The 19,475-nt window shown below is 33.5% G+C and overlaps 2 protein-coding genes and 3 long non-coding RNA genes across 6 annotated transcripts; 3 read left to right on the top strand and 2 right to left on the bottom strand.

The window, feature by feature from the left end:
- The first annotated feature begins 6 nt into the window (after positions 1–6).
- LOC105314230 (uncharacterized) lies at positions 7–2,101 on the top strand. Its single transcript, XR_002186513.1, has 12 exons — positions 7–102; positions 159–248; positions 306–415; positions 468–596; positions 647–814; positions 858–979; positions 1,038–1,130; positions 1,292–1,436; positions 1,487–1,706; positions 1,757–1,806; positions 1,858–1,945; positions 1,999–2,101. It is a non-coding gene; the product is annotated as an uncharacterized LOC105314230 (long non-coding RNA).
- A 1,432-nt stretch (positions 2,102–3,533) lies between these two features.
- Positions 3,534–7,940, bottom strand: LOC100638358 (uncharacterized). The gene is given in 8 exon segments (XM_011408271.2): positions 3,534–4,189; positions 4,244–4,297; positions 4,342–4,507; positions 4,556–4,654; positions 4,709–4,777; positions 5,132–5,175; positions 5,219–7,660; positions 7,711–7,940. Coding segments are annotated over 8 exon segments (3,486 nt in total). The 5' UTR covers positions 7,850–7,940; the 3' UTR covers positions 3,534–3,716.
- A 351-nt stretch (positions 7,941–8,291) lies between these two features.
- LOC109585505 (uncharacterized) lies at positions 8,292–14,340 on the top strand. Of its 2 annotated transcripts, XR_002186515.1 has the most exons (6): positions 8,292–8,728; positions 10,526–10,584; positions 10,660–10,835; positions 11,099–11,162; positions 12,275–12,347; positions 14,141–14,340. It is a non-coding gene; the product is annotated as an uncharacterized LOC109585505 (long non-coding RNA). The 2 variants fall into 2 exon arrangements; XR_002186514.1 differs by lacking the exon at positions 10,660–10,835 and having other exon boundaries at positions 8,596–8,728.
- On the bottom strand, positions 14,311–17,171 carry LOC109585504 (uncharacterized). Its single transcript, XM_020001618.1, has 5 exons — positions 16,835–17,171; positions 16,634–16,787; positions 14,824–16,580; positions 14,740–14,773; positions 14,311–14,684 (listed from the first exon to the last, which is right to left on the bottom strand). Exons 1-5 carry the CDS (start codon positions 16,835–16,837, stop codon positions 14,392–14,394), a joined length of 2,241 nt encoding a protein of 746 aa, XP_019857177.1. The 5' UTR covers positions 16,838–17,171; the 3' UTR covers positions 14,311–14,391.
- Positions 17,172–17,431: 260 nt separating this feature from the next.
- LOC109585506 (uncharacterized) lies at positions 17,432–17,854 on the top strand. The gene is made up of 2 exons (XR_002186516.1): positions 17,432–17,533; positions 17,645–17,854. It is a non-coding gene; the product is annotated as an uncharacterized LOC109585506 (long non-coding RNA).
- The last annotated feature ends 1,621 nt before the right edge of the window (positions 17,855–19,475 follow it).

Below are 19,475 nucleotides of genomic sequence, written 5' to 3' on the forward strand. Positions count from 1 at the left end.
TCACAGAATGAGCCTGAGCAGGTCAATAATGAATTAATGAGTCAACACGAGTTGCATCAATCAGCATTGTTTAAAGGCAATAGATCTCATTTAAAGAAACTGGTCAGTTGTATATGATGTTGTTTCAATTAATTCACATTAATTATTGCATCATTCAGGTAATGAAGTACGGTATTGACTACAAAGATGAAGGTGGGCATACTGCTCTCATGTATTCTGTCTTGGGCAATCAAACAAAAATTTGTGAGGTATATATAATAGATAGTACATTGAATTGAGGCAGTTTATTAATTTTATTTTAAAAGTCACTGATCAATATGGGTGCTGATGTTAATGCTACTGACAATGCTAATCTTACAGCATTGTTTTGGGCTGTCTATCATGCTAGGCCTGAAATCATTAAGATTCTACTACGGTATAATTACAGTGAATTAATAATAAGTAATAATAACACATTTATATTCTAGGAATGGAGCTGATGTTCACATAACTGACCCTCATGGAAGGTCAGTTTCTCACTGGGTAATGAAAACACCGAACGCCTTATGTTTAAAGGTCCTTTGTAAACATGTAATTGGAAATATTGAAAACAAACTGTGAGTTTTAATATTTATTAATTTACTATAATAATTTTCTTATGTGTTAGGACATGGAAGGTTTAACTCCTTTGCATTGGGCTGTAATGTGTGAACAGCATCAACACATCAGCACACTCCTCTCATGTGTTCCAACTACTAATGTTTGTGCACAAGATCGTAAAGGTCGAACACCACTAAACTATGCTGTACTTCTCTTTTCTCCAATTTGTATCAAAGTAAATAGAAATAAATGATATTTAATGATTTTACTTGTAACAGGCCATCCTTGAGTCCAGACCAATAGCTGCTACTTTTGCAGATTTCAAGGGAAGAACAACTTTACACTATGCATGTGCTGAAGGCTCTGTTGACTGTGTAAGAGCATTACTTGCTTGCAAAAGGTATGTTGATAAAATTTATTGATAAAGCAAATAACAAGAATTATAAACTATCCGGCAGCTGTGATCTTCATTGTCAAGATAATTCAGGGACTACTCCTCTCCATTGGGCAGCTGCAGCAAACCAGCCTGGTATTATCCAGTTACTACTGAGGTACATTTTACTATTAATATGAACCTTGCACTTTCACTGATAAAAATTTTGTAAATTTGTATACCATTTAATCAACAAACCACACATCACATTTGATGTATTTCTCACTTGTTGTTTCTTTTTATTTCTCTCTTTCTTCATATTTTAATATTACCTGACAGACAAGGAGCTGATCGTGGACAAAGGGATGCTAGTGATATGACTCCTCTTGATCATGCTAATCAAAGGAATCACACTGAATGTATTAAACTCTTAGAAAGTTACGGCTGGCTGAGACAGTCATCATCATGGTCCATTGCATCACAAGTAATATATATTCACAATGACTAATTGTATATTAGTATGAGTCACTTTAGTTTTCTATTCATCCTCCAACTCCTCCTGAGCTGGATGAACATGGACATGTTCCAATGAAGCGGCCATCATCATCTACTGACCAGCAGTTACCACAAGATATTGGTCAAATGAATCCTGCTGATCACTGCAGGTATCCTGCTGATGGTCATTCTAATAGCACACAAGAGGAACATCACTACTAGATTCTACCTACTGAAGACACACAGTGGCAATCAGCAAGTGAGGAATATAGAGCTGATTCAAAAATTTAAAAGTTAATTGTATTACAGGTGGGGAGGAAACTGCATTGACTGCTGTCAGTGGGCCTAATTTTACTGCAGTAAGTCATGTCTAAATGCTGTAAATAGATAAACTTACTGATGTTTATTAGTCTTGTTTTAACTGGAAGCAAAAGCTGAAGAAGATGTTTTCTATTTTTTCAAGGCACAATGTCCGTGTGGCCCCTGCATGAGGATGAAGTATAATAAATGACATATAAGAAAAATTTTTTTACTATTATTTTTGCACACAGGTGCCCTACAGTATTTGCACTTTACAAATGATCAAATTATAGCTACTTTGTACCATTATAATTTTTTTCAACATGATTATACTATCTACCATATACAATGAAATTTCTATTTCACTTGGCATGCCCCACATGTATGCACGTGTTCTATATAAGATCACACCCACAGGAGTGGTTTTGGGTTGTAGTACCTAAGAACTAGGATCTTAGATATATTAAGACCTTTGTCCTAACTCCAAGTGACTGGAACTTGAACATGTTATCAATCAGACTGCTCCTAGTGCTGTCTGCTTGATACTGTATGGATCTATGTGTGACCACCAACATTAGTTTTGTTTGTTCCATCGTCATCAGGTAAAATGTAGAGGGTGTTAAGGTTGATTTACAATACACACTAGTCCCTAGTCCCGATGTTACATGTACATTGATGCTGGAGTTGAATTTAGTTTAGCGTATACATCTGAGGTCAAATTATAATTGCCCATGCTTTTGATTTTAAAATAACTCTCAGTCAAAAATTAAAAAATTTAAATTTCTGTCATTTCTGTTAAATTTCTACATAGTGCTTACTGCAAAAATTTTTTCAACAAAATGCTTTGTGAGAAAATTTTTGACCAATGAAAATTCAGAGCTATGTGTATAGTAATACTGATAAATAATGATACTATTTTTACAATTACAGTTTTGTGGCAATCTAGTAGATTTTTTATTGAGGTCAATGTTCCTTTAATTTATTGCTGCAGCTGCAATGCTATGTATCATGTATGTGCATCGTAGTAAATAGGTTGTGTTTACTGTATATCTAATTAGGTTGGTGTGTAAATTGTCTGGCTCATTCATGGCCCATGGTCTTAGTGATGATACCTTGGAGAAAGAGAACATTAACCGAGATTGCTTGGTGAGGGTGCAAGGTTTGGTGTATAGCAGGTCTATATGCTGTGCATGTTATGTATACTTACATGTCTAAAGAATAAATGGGTCCACTAACCCTTTTTCAAGACTGAATTAAGTTTTTTGGCTCCCTAGCTGCATTTGCATATTAAGTAATATTGGAAACTGCTAGAGGTAATAGTCTAGTAGATCTAGTCTACAACTGAATGGAGACAAGACAATTGATAGCTCGGATATTTCTGTTTGAAAAATTGAGAATCACAGCAACACTTTGTTTATTTACAGAGAATGAGAAAGATAGGAATACAGAAGGAAAGATGGATGAACCAAAAGTCAGTCTATTAATAGTAACAATAATAACAGCAAGATTATTATGTACTCTTGATAACAGTAAATTGTAATTGTGTGTACATGTACATGTATGCATGAAGGTTACTGTGCCATTAATTATCACACATGTGATTGAAGAAGTTTCATATGGAAAATCCACAATGATAATAAAAGTTCTATTCTGGAAATTAAGTGGCAATTTATTAAGTGCATTGTAACAGTTTTGATTGTTTGCTTATTTGAATTCTGCAGTACATAATATACCCTCAAATTATATTTTAATGGCATAAACTAAAGAAAGAAAACTAATAATGTAATACAATGAAATAAATATTTCTGTTCCTATAAAGCATATTAGCAAATTACATATTTAGAATGCAGCATTAAATTACATGAATAATGTAGCAGCAAATATTACAGTCGAACTAACTAACTAACTAACTAACTAACTAACTAGCTAACTAACTAACTAGCTAACTAACTAACTAACTAACTAATGTCTAATGTTCTTCATTTTCACTTTCATCACTTTCATCACTTTCATCACCTTCGTCATTTTCATCATTTTCAACTGGCATGTCTTGATTCAGTCGAGCAATATAGTGGGAGAGTGTGACTACCCGATGGAATACCATTGCAAAAAATTGGATAATTATTAAGATTCCGTATGAAACCAGAAAAAGTAGACTAAGAATACTGGCTGTTAGTCCAACTTCTTTTAACTCATTAAATGTGAAAATAGAGAGAAGAATGAGCCACATGAGGTTGACTATTAGTACAGCAATCAGAGTGTAGTTACGTAACTGCTTTAGACTATTACGAAGCTGTATAACTTTATTCAAGTGCTCTGGTATTGGTTGTAGAGTTGTTGCTGCTAATTTCCTCCAGAATTCTTCTTCTTCACCTAAACTTGTGTTTTGTGTATTTTTACTTTCCTCAAGTTCCTTCAGAGTTTCATCAAGCTTCTTTTCCTCTATATAAAAATTATGTTGTATGTTCCTAAATGTAGAAACGGAATGGTACATACTTTTATTTATAACTTTTAAAAGTTTAATCCCTTCCATGAACCTCTTCACATGAGCTATGTAGGATTTTAAATCAAATTAAATCAGATATTTTATCTACCTCTCTTTCTAACTCCTATAGTATTCATTAATTCATCTTCAGTTATATAAGCAAGGTTTTCAATATCTTCTTTTGAAGAGTAACCTGCTTTTTCAAATTGGCACACATAGCAAACTTCCAAGTCTATTATTTTTATGTATTCAAGTATCCATTCCTTAACATCTTTCTATGGAAAAAGGTATTAGGTGGTTGTTGGTTTAATGATTATATTTACTGGCAATCCAGAACGAATAGGTTTACAACGAAGCTTTCGAGCAGCTTTGCATAAACGATGAACATATCCAATGGGTTTAACCCCGATGTCTTCAAAATCCTATTATACAAGTAATGTGTACTGCTGATTACTGTAAATGAGCATTAATATAACCTTTTTTGTCATCCTCACAACAAGTTTTTCATAGGTGTAACCTTCCTCTATAAATTCTTTTAAAAAATCCTAAAATGTATACAATACAGAAGAATAATGATGTTATTATCTGGAAAATGGCATCTAAGGTTAACTGTTGCCTGCACTATTTGATTTTTACAACCTGGGGGCACTGAAAGCCCCCAGGTTGTTCCTATAATCATAGTTTGTATATAATCAGTTTGTATATTGTGTTTGTACTGTTATGCTTGTTTATTATTGTAAAAGGGAAAGTAAAGTAAAATCAACATCAATATATATTTTTCAATTATTCAAAAGTAAGAACTCCAGCTATAGATAAACATGCTTTTATTATCTGTTAGTTGTATTAATTTTATCTTTATAATAAATTTTTATTAATATGTGCATACATGTAGCTCTTACCATACTGTTAGTTTCTTTAAGCCAGTTCTCCAGCCATTCATATTCTGTACATATGAGTGTAATAGATGTAGTTTTCATAAATCTTACCATGATATTTTTCACTTTCACTGCACTCGCGGTGTTTTGGATCTGTACAGTTTTCGGTTATTTGTTCCTCAAGTCCTCTTTGTTCCTCAAGCCCTCTTTGTTCCTCACTTTTTTTTTCTTTTTGTTCTTCAAGTTCTCTTAGATCCTGAGGTTCTAAATTGGTGTTTTCTTCTGAATAATGATGATCTTTACTTTTGAACATTCTTTTAAACTTAGAAGGAAGGTTTTTTACCCAATCTTTTATATTTTTTAATTTAAAAGATTTCTCAAGACTAATCTGAGTTTCTCTTGTTCCCCATGATCTGTCATTGAGGTTAGCTATAGAAAAAATGAACAAGAACAGGTAGCCAGCTGGTAAGCCAAGAAGATACCACAAAGACTGTATTAATGCAAAACCTTCAAAGAAGTGAAAAATTGCTGTCGTTATAAAGATGATACCAAACAAGGCTAAATATATAGTGCTTTCAGCAATCAGTAATTTTCCACTGTCACTATAAAAATTATATTCCACACTTGAATCGCTTTCATTTATCTGAAAGGCAGACAATAGTTCATTCGTTTTCTCTTTTATGATTCCAACTATGACAAGAGCCATTACCATAGCAAAGATTACTGTTAGACCTTTAGCAATATTGATTTGAGTCTTTACACTTGTGATAATGCACACAATACCATAACACACTGCAACTAGCCCTGTTACAACAATCACAGCAGTACTATTAATCCCAAATGATGCTGTTAAACCAGAAGCTATAACCAGAATAACTGTAGCAGGAGAAATAATCGTTGAAAAAAAAGCTATTAACTGATATATGATGAATGTCCAATTAATGGATTCATTATTTTTAGTGATCTTTTTAGCTTTATTAATCAATAGCCCAATATTAGCAATGGTTGACCCAATCCATCTACGGCGCTGCTTATAGAACTCATCAAAGGTCATAGGACAGTATGTCTTATTATTAGATATAGCACAATATTCTAATCTCCATCCCTTTTCGATTAAAAGTGTGCATAGCCACCTATCCTCACCCATATCCTTTGTGAGAAACTCCATGGCATCCTCAACCTCACTAGAAAATGTCTTAAGACATTGCTGAAGAGCAGAGCAACGAAATACACTGAAACAACCAGGACAACATAGCACTGATTCAAGGATATGCTCTGTGCTTTTTTGAAGCCAGTGACCAATTGCATAATCAAATACTTGATACCAGTAGATAGCACCATTGCCAAGAGGATGAGTTCATGAACAAACAGCACCAACTTGAGGATCGCGAGCTAACATATCTAAAAGAACAACAGCAGACTCTGCTTTGAAGTCAACATCGCCATCTGTAGTAAGAATGAAGACATTGTCAAGCTCTTTTTTCTTTTCTCTATGCTCAAGAATATACTTCATGTACATGACTTGACTCCACCTTTTCTTATTTCGAACCATCTCATTATCTTTGAAATGAACAACAAATGGCACTTCACTTGTGCCTATTTTCCATTGAAAGCGATATCCATATGGAGTTTTCCATATTTCTGCTTCATTAAGGTCAACTTTGAAAGTTTTTGGAATGAGACTCAAAAGCTGAATAGCAAATGGATACAATTCATTGTCTCGACAACCTCCATCAAAAAAAATGTGAGATTCATACCTAGCTGCTCCTTCTGCAATAGGGGAACTGGTTTCATCATTTTCTTTTTGAACAGGTTTTTCTTCTTTCTTATACAAGTCTGATAATCGTTTAATAGATATTAACATTTGCTTCATTTCTATTTCATTCTCTTTGTACATTGTGGAACAGACATACACCTTACACATTTGTTGCTTTCTAGCTCCTGGCTGTGAGTCAGGTTCACACGCAACTTCTGGCTTTTGATTTATTTGCAACTGTGAACCAGCTTTTTTAATAGCTCCTGACTGGGAGTCAGCCCGATTCATAGCTAGTGACTGCTCAAGCAAGATACTGTTGTAATATGGGCGGACAAAAACATCTTTTTCTGGTGCAAGAATGGCATTTTTATGTACGAAAAGTTGAATATTAGATATCAGCTGACAGAACCACAGCAGTAAGCCACTTGATAGAATTGTGTACCAAAATTTTGGTGCGTCCTTTAACTCTGAAATAACTAAATTTTGATAGTAAAAGGGGAATGCATCGTAATACATCAAAGCTATATAAACTCCAAGGGATAGTGGAGTAGCAAATAGAACTGGCAGGGCTAGCCCAGATACGTGCAGTGTCATGTAACAGGATAAATATGACAGGATGTAAGCCAGAAAACTTGTAATGGCATGTGTGGAAAATATAGCAACGTAAGTTCTATTCCAATAGAGTTTATGGCTAAATTGATCAACCGTTTCTCCATCTTTTGAAGTGTAAGTGTACCTAAAAATGATGCTGCTTACTACGAAACAAGTTACCAAACGAATGAATGCTGCCAGAAAACCTAAAAACAAAATACATTTTTATTTTTGCAAAGTTTATGTAATAATTTACTTGCTTTCCACCTTCCTTTAGCTTTGCTAGTTTTTCCTATTGCCCTATTTTTTGAGGATTCACTTACTGAAAATGTCTTCTTTTGTAATTTTCTTGACCAAATCCATGATATGGCAATTAAAAGTATTGTAATGATCATAATGTTTGTCTGCACATTATTTTGTGTATAGGATATTGGTACAAGTATGATGAAAAGTTTAGATAAGCTTACAATCAATTGAGAAGTTACCCAAATTATCTATTTTGTTTGACTTTTCCTCCTATCCTTGGCATCTTTTTTGGTGTCATCTTTGTTATCCTTAGTGTCTGTCTTATACTTAGCGTCCCTTTTATCATTTTTTGTAAAGCTGCTCCATAATTTATCCCAAGAAAATCCATAGATTCCACACATTAAGACTACCAACAGGATAGGGTTGAGTGAGACAAATGCATAAAAAATTAGACCTGACTCTATAGTTCCTTCAATAATTGCCAACACTATGCACTGTAATAATAAAAATAAAAGGGATTGTATTTAATGCATTAATAATACTTACTCTCCAGCTGTACTGCTTTGGCCATGGCCTCAGAACAGATCTGCTGAGCAAGCCATTGAATAGTCCTATAACCCATGTTATTGTGTTAGGCACCATGATCATAAAGAAAAGCATCCAGTATAGGCTAGCTGCATGCTGTTGTGCTGGTATGTCTAAGTCTAATTCATAGTCACTACTATTTTTGTGGTTGCTCAAGATGTATAAATCAGTTGCTATCTTCATAAATGTGATCTTGCTTAGCACAAGACACAAAAGAACAGATACAAACAGTACAATTTGAACTAACCATACAAGGCATTTAATCTTAGATTTAGCTGCTTGAAATATTTTTTTGGTTTCTTTTTTATAGGTTGGAGTTTGCTCACTAGCTGTGTTATTGTCAGTTTCCTCAAGTGGTTCCTCTGGTTCCTCCAGTGGAGCCTGGTATTGTATTATGCCATCGACATCAGTGTCGTCAAATCTAGTATCATGCCCTGCTGAAGGTGAAGGTGCATCGATTGACATATCAATACTAATAGCTGCCATTTTTTGTTCAAAACTATATGCTATGAAGTTTCCTTGTGTTTACCAAAATTAATCATTATATAGGCTACTGTATTGAAGTATTCATGAGCTATAAATGTCACCATAAAAATTTAGATTTGAGATCAAAGGATAAGGGTGTGTTTAGTGAAATCAGTGTTACTTTTACACATTAAAGAAACATCTCTACCTGACAATATCTTGACATGCGTTAATTGATACACTGTATAAAGTATATGTGTGACCCTTTGGTTGCTTCAAGTACTCCGATTAATAAACAAGAGTCAATTCAATCAAAACATTTATTTCTGCAAGGCATCTAGTCTTGTAGTAGCTACTTTGATATTATTGATACTATAACAAATAGGAATGTAGAGTTAATATAATGAGTTAAACTGAAAGTCTAGCACACATCATTTCAACCATAGATAATAAACAATGTCTAAATATAATTCAGTATTTGTTTGTGTGTGTGTGATCTTTGATATCTTTTGTTTGCTATAAATACTGTTAATGTGTATGTGAGAAGATAGTCTCAATACCTTTATGTATAAACCCTGTATTACATACTGTACATAGCTCATTATTCATTACATTGTTGTTTGGCTACGATCATATTGATAGCAATTGTTTTATTTTGGTCCATATTTGGTCATTTAAATAGCAAATAATTATTTTTTCTCAGTGATGTGACAGTTAATTTATACTCAGTTAGTATCTTTAAAACTCTTACAGTGCAATGCACATTGGTTATGCATAGCAATGTATGATGAAGGAATTAATGTCTTTGATATTGATTGTCAGAACTTAAATATTATTTCTAGCCATCATTTGAATGAAGTTAAATTCTGTATCTAAAAATCCACTCAAGTAGTAAATGTGCCAGCATGACAAAGAGGGGAGGGAGCACTAGGTAAATTAATGATACCACACTATTACTTGTGCCTAACTATTAAGTATCTAAAGGCGTAATTTATTTTTTGAATACACCGTAACCATAAATTATGTGCTACTGTTATTTTTGTGGCCCAAAATTTTTTGTAAATCCTCCTTGGCCATGTTGTACTGTATTTTGTAGATTTTTTGAAATTTAAAAAGCTGCCAAAATTTTGAACCACAAAATTTTTTATTAGATTTTCTGCCAAATGATTACAGCATGTATTATAGTATTTATGTTTAGTATTATTGCAACTATAGCCATATGTAGTTCAAGGAGTCAAATAAATGTTTCATTAGTTAAGGCATAATACTTATGAGTGTATCTAAAAGTATGAATTGTATACATATAAACAGGCCTATAAAAGTGGGTTATTAATGGCCTTTATACGAGGTGCAAATTTAACAGCATAATTACTTTTTGTGAAAGAGAGGTCAATCAATTAATATAAACACACTTATTAATAAAATGAGTCAAGGTTAACGGGTGTGGTATGTCATGAATGCACACACCGAAGTGTTTGTGTATGTGTACTCATTCTACATCAAAGGTATGTGTACTCTTGGAAATAATATTCAAAATTAATAAATACTGTTAGAGTATGTGTGTATGTCAGAAGATAGTCTCATAATACCTTATGTATAAACCCTGTATTACATACTGTACATAGCTCATATTATTCATTAGATTGTTGTTCGGCTATGATCATATTGCTAAAAATTGTTTCATATTTTGTCCATATTTGGTCATTTGAATATTAATGATAGGAAATATGTTTTTTAGTAATTTTGTACATGGTTCATACTATTTTTTTATTTAGGCAGTATTGGTACCTGTGCACACAATAATCACATAACAAGATTGTATGATAATAATCTGGTAAGTTAAAGACAATGTCAATAATTGTAAGCAACCTCCTTCTTTCCTTTATTAATTTTATGTCTAAAACTTTAGTCATAGACTTATAGTGTCAGACTTTGTAGTACCAATAGGTAAAAGTGGGCTATTAATGAAAAAGAGGTCAATTAATTTATAAACATACTCATAAATAAGAGTCGAAGCTAAAGGGTGTGACATGTCATGAATCTACACACAAAAGTGTTTGTGTGTACTCCTTTTTTACATCAAAGGTATACATGTATTCTTTGAAATAATATTCAAAATTAATAAATACTGTTAGAGTATGTGTGTATGTGAAGATAGTCTCATAATACCTTATGTATAAACTCTATATTACATACTGTTCATAGCTCGTTATTCATTACATTGTTGTTCGGCTATGATCATATTGCTAACAATTGTTTTATTTTTGTCCATATTTGGTCATTTGAATACTAATGAATAGCAAGTATTTACTTAGTAATTTTGTACATAGTTCATATTATTTTTTTAGTTTGGCAGAGTATCGGTACCTGTGCGCACAATAATCACATGACAAGACTGTATAATATAATCTGGTAAGTTAACGATAATGTCAATAATTGTAAGCAACCTCCTTATTAATTTTATGTCTAAATTAAACTTTAGTCATAGACTTATAGTGTCAGACTTTGTAGTACCAATAAGAGATGAGCCTAAAGCTAGGTTTACATTTAATGAAACAGTCAAAAAAGTGCATGGGCAATTTGACCTTTTGATGCAAAACATTTTAAAGTTAATGAGAAATTGGCCAAAGTTTAGTTTTGGCCAATAAAAGCCAATTAATTTGGCAAATGAATGCCAGATAATTTGGCCAATGGCCAATGAAACGCAACGTTTACCTTGTGTTTTGCGGTAAGTGTAAACCAAGCTTAAGCAAGCAAGCCATGTACAAAGTCTATTTATGTACAACAATAGTTGTGATCTTGATGAAAATACTTTTGCATTCTTACTCAATTATACATATATGTCAATAATAGAAAAAGGAAGGGTAAGAATGAATATAAGTTGTTAGTATCAGTTAGCCTCACAGTTGGCAAATGTTTTAATTTTGTGATGATTAAAAGTTAACCACCTCAAGAACTGCATGTGTGGGATTTTAGATTGTTTTGTCTTTAGCATAAATACACAGTACATGTACATTAGCACTGTGCAGTCAAAAATGTCTAAGAGAAAATTTTCCATTTCATAATTCTATTCTGATACATTATACATATTCTTATTTTATATAGCAAATGAGCTGATTTCAACCAAAATTGAGTTTTACATGAATTTTAAAAGTTACTCAAAACATAAATAACTACCCGTAAATGGGATTGGAAACTTCTGTTACTACCCATGGGTACCAGGCTGGTTGGGATAGCGTTGTTCAATTCTTAGTAGACCAATGGCGAAGGTTTGTGGGACTCTAGCTACTGCATTTTAGAATGAAACAGCCCTGTTTTACTTCTATAGACTCTTCTTAAGAGCCTTCAGTGCAATGATCATATTGCTATGATATCAATATATGGCTATGATATCAATATATGGCTATGATCATATTGCTAATAATTGTTTCATATTTTGTCCATATTTGGTCATTTGAATATTGATGAATAGCAAGTATTAACTTAGTAATTTTGTACACAGTTTATGTATTTTTTTAAATTAGACAATTACACTTGATGATTGCGTGTACAATAATCACATCAAAAATTTATGCAAGACTGTTATCATATTAACTGGTAAGATACACTGTGATGTCAATCAATCTCTTTTTGCCCTTCCAATAAATATCTGTCTAACGTTTTATAGTGCCAGGCCTTTGTAATACCAGAACATTTAAGTAATGAATTAGTATTAGTAGTATTATGGTTATAATAATTATGCTAAAAGATCATCACTCTAATTATGGTTTTGTACATTAACCTGGTTGCAAAAGTCACAAAAGTTATTACTGTCCATCTGGAAATTTTTACTGTTTTTTTTAATTTTACTAAATCAAATTTTTTCAAAAAAATTAGATCACACGTATAATTACATGCTATGTACATTCAATGATACATGACTGTTTCCCTGTTTGTCTCTCTCCCTTTCCATCTCCCTCTCTCCATCTCTCTCTTTCTGTCTTCCACTCCTGCTCCCTCTTTCTTTGTCTTTGACTCCGTTTTTATAATAGCAGTTCTTTTGTATAGCTTTTGTTATAATTTTTATAATTTTGCATAAAAATTAAATCACTTAAAACACAAAATTTTCTACCGCATAAATTTTCTGATTTATGGTATATTGGATGTGTGACAATTTATATTTGTTTTATATTTTGGTTTAAGTACATGTGTACACATACATAAACATTGGCAGAGCCTGAAAAGTAACAGTTGAACATCAGACATTTTCCAACCATTTTTGTTCAATTGTTCGACCAAATTCTGTGTTGTTCTACCATTTTGTCTGAACAACATAATTTAATATAAATTTTACTTTTTAACATAATAACCATAATTATGTCTAACTGCAGGGTTTCCTACAAAGCTTGAGCTAAACAGCATGCTGACAAGCACTACAATACAATACATGGCATTTAAAGCAAATTTTAAAATTCATTAAAATCCAGTTTTAATTGGAATTTTCTACACTACAAAAGAACATGTATGTGTATCAGAAAAAATATAAAGAAATTAAGAATTTTTTATAGCCATTTGTAAAAAAAATTTCCAAAGACCAAAGGCTATAGCCTTTGGTCTTTGGCAAAATTTTGTTAATGGTACAATTTTTGAGCAACTTCATAAATTCATAAAGATCAAACTTGATCCAAATCAGCTCAAAGTTGATACTCAACACACATAAAAACATGTATCAGAAAAAAACATTAAAATGTAAAATTCTCTCCTTGTGATTTTTGTCAAAAAATACTGTGTACCATAGTACGGTGTCATTTTGGAACAACCCACTGATGAGTACTAGGCTGATTCCATCAAAACAGGATTTTAAAAACATTTTAAAAGTTGCTTCAAATTTGATCAAAGACATTAGGCTATAACAGTACATGATATTTTGTAAAAATCATTAATGAATTAAAGCGGAGCCTTGTTATTAATGATAAGGCTCCGCTTTAATATAACGGCGATATTATTATTGTAAGTATCCAGATTCTAAGATATACACTGAAATAAAAATATAAAAAAGCTACTATCATAATAAAAATGTATTTTATTTATATAAAAATGTATTTTATCATTTTTTACTTATTTCATTTTCTCATAGTTACTATTAGTAAATTCATAATTTTTATCAGCAATGGCTCTGCCAGCTAGTAACTTTTTGTAAAATTAGTAAAATAAAATTTTTAATTTATACTTAGTCTATATAGCCTGATTTGGTGTTAAATATTCTTCAGTTCTAGTTAGTTACACATTTAACCATAATTATACTTGTAAAATAATATTGTTTATAATAGTACAGTCTGTTAATTTTGTTTGTTTTAAAGTGCTTTGCTAATTACTTCATTTCTCTTACATTATTTACTTTATTTATCTAGAAGTAACAGATGATTTAGATTGCCTAAAAAGAAGCTGCACAAACAGTGCAAAAATGGATGTGGATATCATAATTGAGAACAAGAAGTAGTCTTTGCCGGAGAAGCTAGATCTAGCTCCTTCAATCAAGGCATGATATAAGCACACAGCCAAGGATAAATTTAATCTGTACTTTTGAGTTAATACAATTATATTTTACTGATAATAGTAAAAAAAATCAGCAATAGCAAGGTCACATTAAAAATAATTGGAGCTACTGTATGAATTTATGCAACGTTTTCACTAATGCCTTGATCTCATCAGGTTTTGAGTTGCTCCATTTATCCAGCTTTGCTGCAAGCTCAGCCTTTGTTGCTGAACTGTTTGGCACATTTGATAAATCTTGTGTTATCCACTTAGTTAGTTGATTGAGGACATTCAACCAAGGTGGTAGTGACTCCTTGTAATCAGCATCAAAGCATGTCTTGAATAAATCAGTCAGCATTTCTTGGTCACAACATGCTACTAATTCTTTTGTAACAAAAATGACATCATCAAATTCAATATCTACAATGAGAGTAACAGTTATTAAATAATATTATATAAATTTTAATAAACTAACCAGTCACAAACTTAAACTTTTCAGGTATTGGTTCCTATATGGGATACTTGATTAATATTTATATAATGCTAAATATTTTAATACCTCAGTCAACGCTTCTATCCAGTCACTATACTCTGCTTTTGACTTACATTCATCACACAACTTGACGTCATGTGGAAGTCGGTGATACTCTTTTTCATTTTTTGAGCACATAATAGCAAAAGCATAACTGAAACGTCCACGGCCCTTCTTTTTGTCGATAATTTCTGCTATTTCTTTGAATGCCTGAACAACACACAAGGTGTGCTTTTTTGAAGGAGGCATAACTTTAACTTCAATCTCATCACCTCTATAGGTCATTGTTATTATGCTGCTGTTATCTGTGCACTTTATAATGGTACGATTTTCAGCAGTTGACAACTGAAGTTGTGCAAAACTGTGTTTCAACATACAATTAGTAAAAGCAACTTCAAAATTGACAAAGTTTATAGGACTTCTATTATTCAATAGTAGTCTGACTGCCTCCTTGTCCATGAAGCGCTCTTGCTTACGTTTTCGAGCACAAGGCATATAGTAACAAACTTCATGAGTTTCATCTTCAGCATATTTTCCACCTGGCACCACTGCTACCATGCCAACTAATGCTAGAACTGACATGAATGTCTCTCCCTGACTGGCCCCAAACATTTCTCTAGCTGCTGTTTTGGTGATGATGCCACTTTCGTTGTACATCTTAGAATCTGGAGGGTTGTCAAATGCTTTATTGAGATTAGATAAAAATTCATTAGGTTTGACAATAATAATATCACTGGTATCATTAACAAGACTAAGGTCAAAGATGCTGCCAAATGATGTAAATAGTTCACAAAACTCTTTGAAATCCTCATCATTCATATCGCATTCCTCAGCAAGCTGACGTAACCCTGCCTTCCTCATAAACATGCTCTCCTTATGTTCTAGAGCACCACGTAAAAATAACCCTGAAATCGGAATACGTGTTTTTCCATAAACACTACCCACTAAATTCTTTAGAAACAGAAGAAAATAATTACCTTGAGTTTTTTTGTTGAAAGGTAAGGTTTGATCTACGAATTCTGTGACATTTAACTGTCTGGCCACTCGTTGCAATTCTTCTTCGAAAGTCTTCATTTTGGTTTCGATTTCTTTATCACTATCCTCTCCGCTGTGTGAAGCGAATACAGTGCATGGTCGCTTATGAGTAGTAACTCCTTTACAAAGTCGCATGCAGCGAAGGAGATAATCCAACGGTTTCTGCCATATCTGAAGCTTTCCTTCTTCTTCATTTACTTCTTCTATGGTCAAATCTGCAAAAAGCCACATACGACTATTAGTCAGGTGGCCACTAAATGCTCTCAAAAAGTAAAATACATTAGTGTTGAGTGTTATGTTCCAAATATTTATTAGAGCTGCACCTCTTGTTACAGTAAAAACAAATTCTAACTCTTGTTTGTCACAAAATTGGATGCAATATTTGTGCAAGTGAGCTAATAGTTCTTTCATGTGCTTGTTAAGTAATGTGTCTTTGTAAATCGAAGGCTGGTCAGTAGAAATTTTGTATGAAATTCCTTCGGAACTTCTGATTAATTGGCAAGATTGGACACCAAAGTTGTACAGCATTGAGGTTGAGTACACGCAAGCGATTTCATAGTTAGACCTATTAGTAGCCAAGATATGATGAGATGAGAACCCTGCAGTGATTGGAGTCTTGAATATCTCTTGAAGTGCTTCCTTTTTGGCACTCTCTGGCAAACCAGCAGAGCAGATAAGAAGTGGAATTATTTTAACATTCCTGTTTTTCATTATACGTCTTAAAGTTACAGCATCAATAATACTATCAGCTAAAGTAAACATACAAATATAAATTGAATGCTGCAATAAGCCGTGAATGTACCTTCAAGCTCAGGAAGAACGGAGCTAGTGCTAGTACTTCTACCCTCAGGTAATAAAGAATCGGGACCGGCGACATATTGGTATTGAGCAGGAACAGTTCCAGGGCCATCAGGTCGAGATTCTTCAACTGGTGATTGATATTCCTCCGGATCCTCCTGTTTTGAGAAAATTGCTAAAGATGTTATCACTTTAAAAGCCTCACCATTAAAGAAGTGGTTGACTGGTTGTTGTAGTCTTGTCAGACCAGTGAGACCACGCCTGGGCTGGGCTAGCTTAGTGGGCTACATCATGATCACGTGAGTGAGCTGTGTGTGTTTAACGTTTCTGTTTGTAGGAGATCCTGTATACCATTCAGACCTGCAAAGGATCAATAATTACAAACCTCAATTACAATTACACATTCAATTACACTCCTGTATAAATAGACTCCATTAGAATTAAATCTACAATTAAATCTATAGATCTACCATGTTGAAGTAATTTCAATTGAAAATAGAGCTACTAGCTTTCAGGGGCGGATCCAAGATTTTGCAAATGGAGGGGTTGGGAGAAAAGATGGCGCGCGAAGCACGCCGAAATTTTGGCCACGCCCCTTTTTGGCGCTATTTTGTGGTTAAAATCACGTGAAAATCAACTTTTCTACCATTTTTGGAGCTCATTCTTTGTTAATTATATTCATTAACCACAGTAATGTTGCTATATAAACTAGGTGGTTAGCACTTTCACCACTGTTGCAACAATAAAAACATTAAAAATTTTTGAGTTAGAATGTTTTGGGGGGGTTGCAACCCCACAAACCCCCCCCTAGATCCGCCCCTGGCTTTATTTTGATAGTTTTTTTTGCAAGAAACAGAAACATGGCTTTCTTTTGAAAAAACGGCAGTTCATCTGTCATAAAAAAGTAATAAAATATTGCATCACTTCTCATGTTCATTTGATTCTAATAACTTATGTACTTATCACTATAAATGCTTATGTTGTATATAAATGTTCTAATCTTTCTCTCCCATAGGCGGCTGCAGGGTTTCACTCCAAGTAGGGCAAAGGTGTGGCTGAAAGTGGGAGTGGTCAATAAGTGGGTGTGGCCATGACCACACTCACATGTCTTGCTCTTGAGTTTTAAGACTGTTAAGGCTTCTATGTCAGCATTTTGTGAAGAAATCAAGTTGAAAAAGGCTCTGAAATTCTCAATGAAGAGTTACCCTGCCATTCTTGTGTTCAAGAAGGGAAAATTCAGTACCTAAAAGACCTCTATCAATGATAGAGTATCAGTAGCTAGGTGATTTAGCTGTTGAATGAGTCCTAGCTGATAATAATGAAGCTGCTATATGATGGAGTCAGTTAACTACTCTAGCTGCAGGTTACTGTAGATTATGCCTTCCTGAAGTGGCCATAGATATGGGCCTATGAAGTGGCTGGCTGGCTTCCTGTGAATAAACCATGCAGTTAGCAGCTTATTCTCTACTAATTATCACTTTGTTGAGCAAAATAATGTAGTTTTTGTCATTAAAATAGCTATATTCCATGTAATAACTACTAAATAATTATTAATTAACTGCTAATTATGATGATGTCATCTTCCGGTAAGAAATTATATACTATATCCCAGTTCAGTTTGGGACGGAAGTGGAAGCAGCTGCGTGGATTTTTAAAATGTAGCTACGTCACAAAATGACGTATTTTAATGATATTCATAGAAGCATGGCGGCTGTGTTGTTTCACTCTTAAAACAGTCTTGCTCTTCATGATAAGCAGTACAATAGCTACTGGAGTCAACTAGTCTTCATAAAGGCCATCGTTATCAGAAGATCTTGCTCTGTTAGCTTTTTAAAACAAGAATTATCAGTTTGGGCGCTCGACCACATGTTCTTATGTAAACTATGACGTAGATAAATTGTCATAAAACGTCATTTTGGTATGCCATTGGGTTTATAGGGAGAACCCGGTTCTCAGGGTTCCCAAGAGTTGAGAGACCCAAGATTTCACAGATTTTGATGGACTTTGGCGACTAAAAACCTGTGAAAGTTTCATCCTTATCCCACATTCCTATAAAAAGTTATTCCAGTTTTTCTTGTCCCAAACTCAACTGGGATATAGTATAGTAGGGCAATGGCATTGCCCTCATTGCCTGCCCCTGCAGCCGCCTATGTTCTCTCCCTCCGAGTCTCCCTCCTAACTTTTCTCGTTTAAAAATTATTCTATTGTAAAGCTCTTTGACCCATTCCCTGAGTCCTTCAAGGTTACTTTCCTCTTTCTTTCTCTCTGTCAGTCCGAGGCTGTCCACCAATATTACTCTTTTTATTCCTTGTTAAGTTATTATTATTATTATTGTTGTTGTTGTTAACAGGGTTTCTTAAAAAGCATGCTAAGTGAGCTAAACAGCATGAGCTTCATGAGCTGACAAGCACTGCACTATGATACTCCATACCTTTTTGGAGTAACTTCCAAAAATCCAAATTTGATTGGAATCAGTTCAGTTAAACTATATGTACATCTATATGTATTAGAAAAAATTATTAAATAGATAATTTTTCTTAGTCATTTTTTTGCAAAATTTGGTCGAAGACCGTGTACTACACAACCAAATGTTATCACGCCTGAATCAGCACTTTTGCCCCAAAATAATGGACCAACTCTGATACTCTATACTGGTACAGCCCTGACAGTTTTATTATAGATCATGCCTGATATTCTGGCATGAATCAGTACAAATTTTAGCATGATTGTATCAATGATTGTATCATGGCTGATTTTTGCAGCTATATCATAACTGATTACACAAAAGCCATGATTCAGGACTGATATCAGTATGATTCAGACTGATATCAGTCCTGATTTAAGGC

Source organism: Amphimedon queenslandica, unplaced genomic scaffold (assembly GCF_000090795.2).
Source record: "Amphimedon queenslandica unplaced genomic scaffold, v1.1 AMPQUscaffold_13053, whole genome shotgun sequence".
In the NCBI taxonomy this organism is placed as follows: Eukaryota; Metazoa; Porifera; class Demospongiae; order Haplosclerida; family Niphatidae; genus Amphimedon; species Amphimedon queenslandica.

Coding starts and splice junctions, on each gene's coding strand:
- LOC109585504 (XM_020001618.1), bottom strand. Junction 14,774..14,823: donor GGATAGAAGCGTTGACTGAG/GTATTAAAATAT, acceptor TATCCCATATAG/GAACCAATACCTGAAAAGTT. Junction 14,685..14,739: donor AAAGTTTAAGTTTGTGACTG/GTTAGTTTATTA, acceptor CTCTCATTGTAG/ATATTGAATTTGATGATGTC.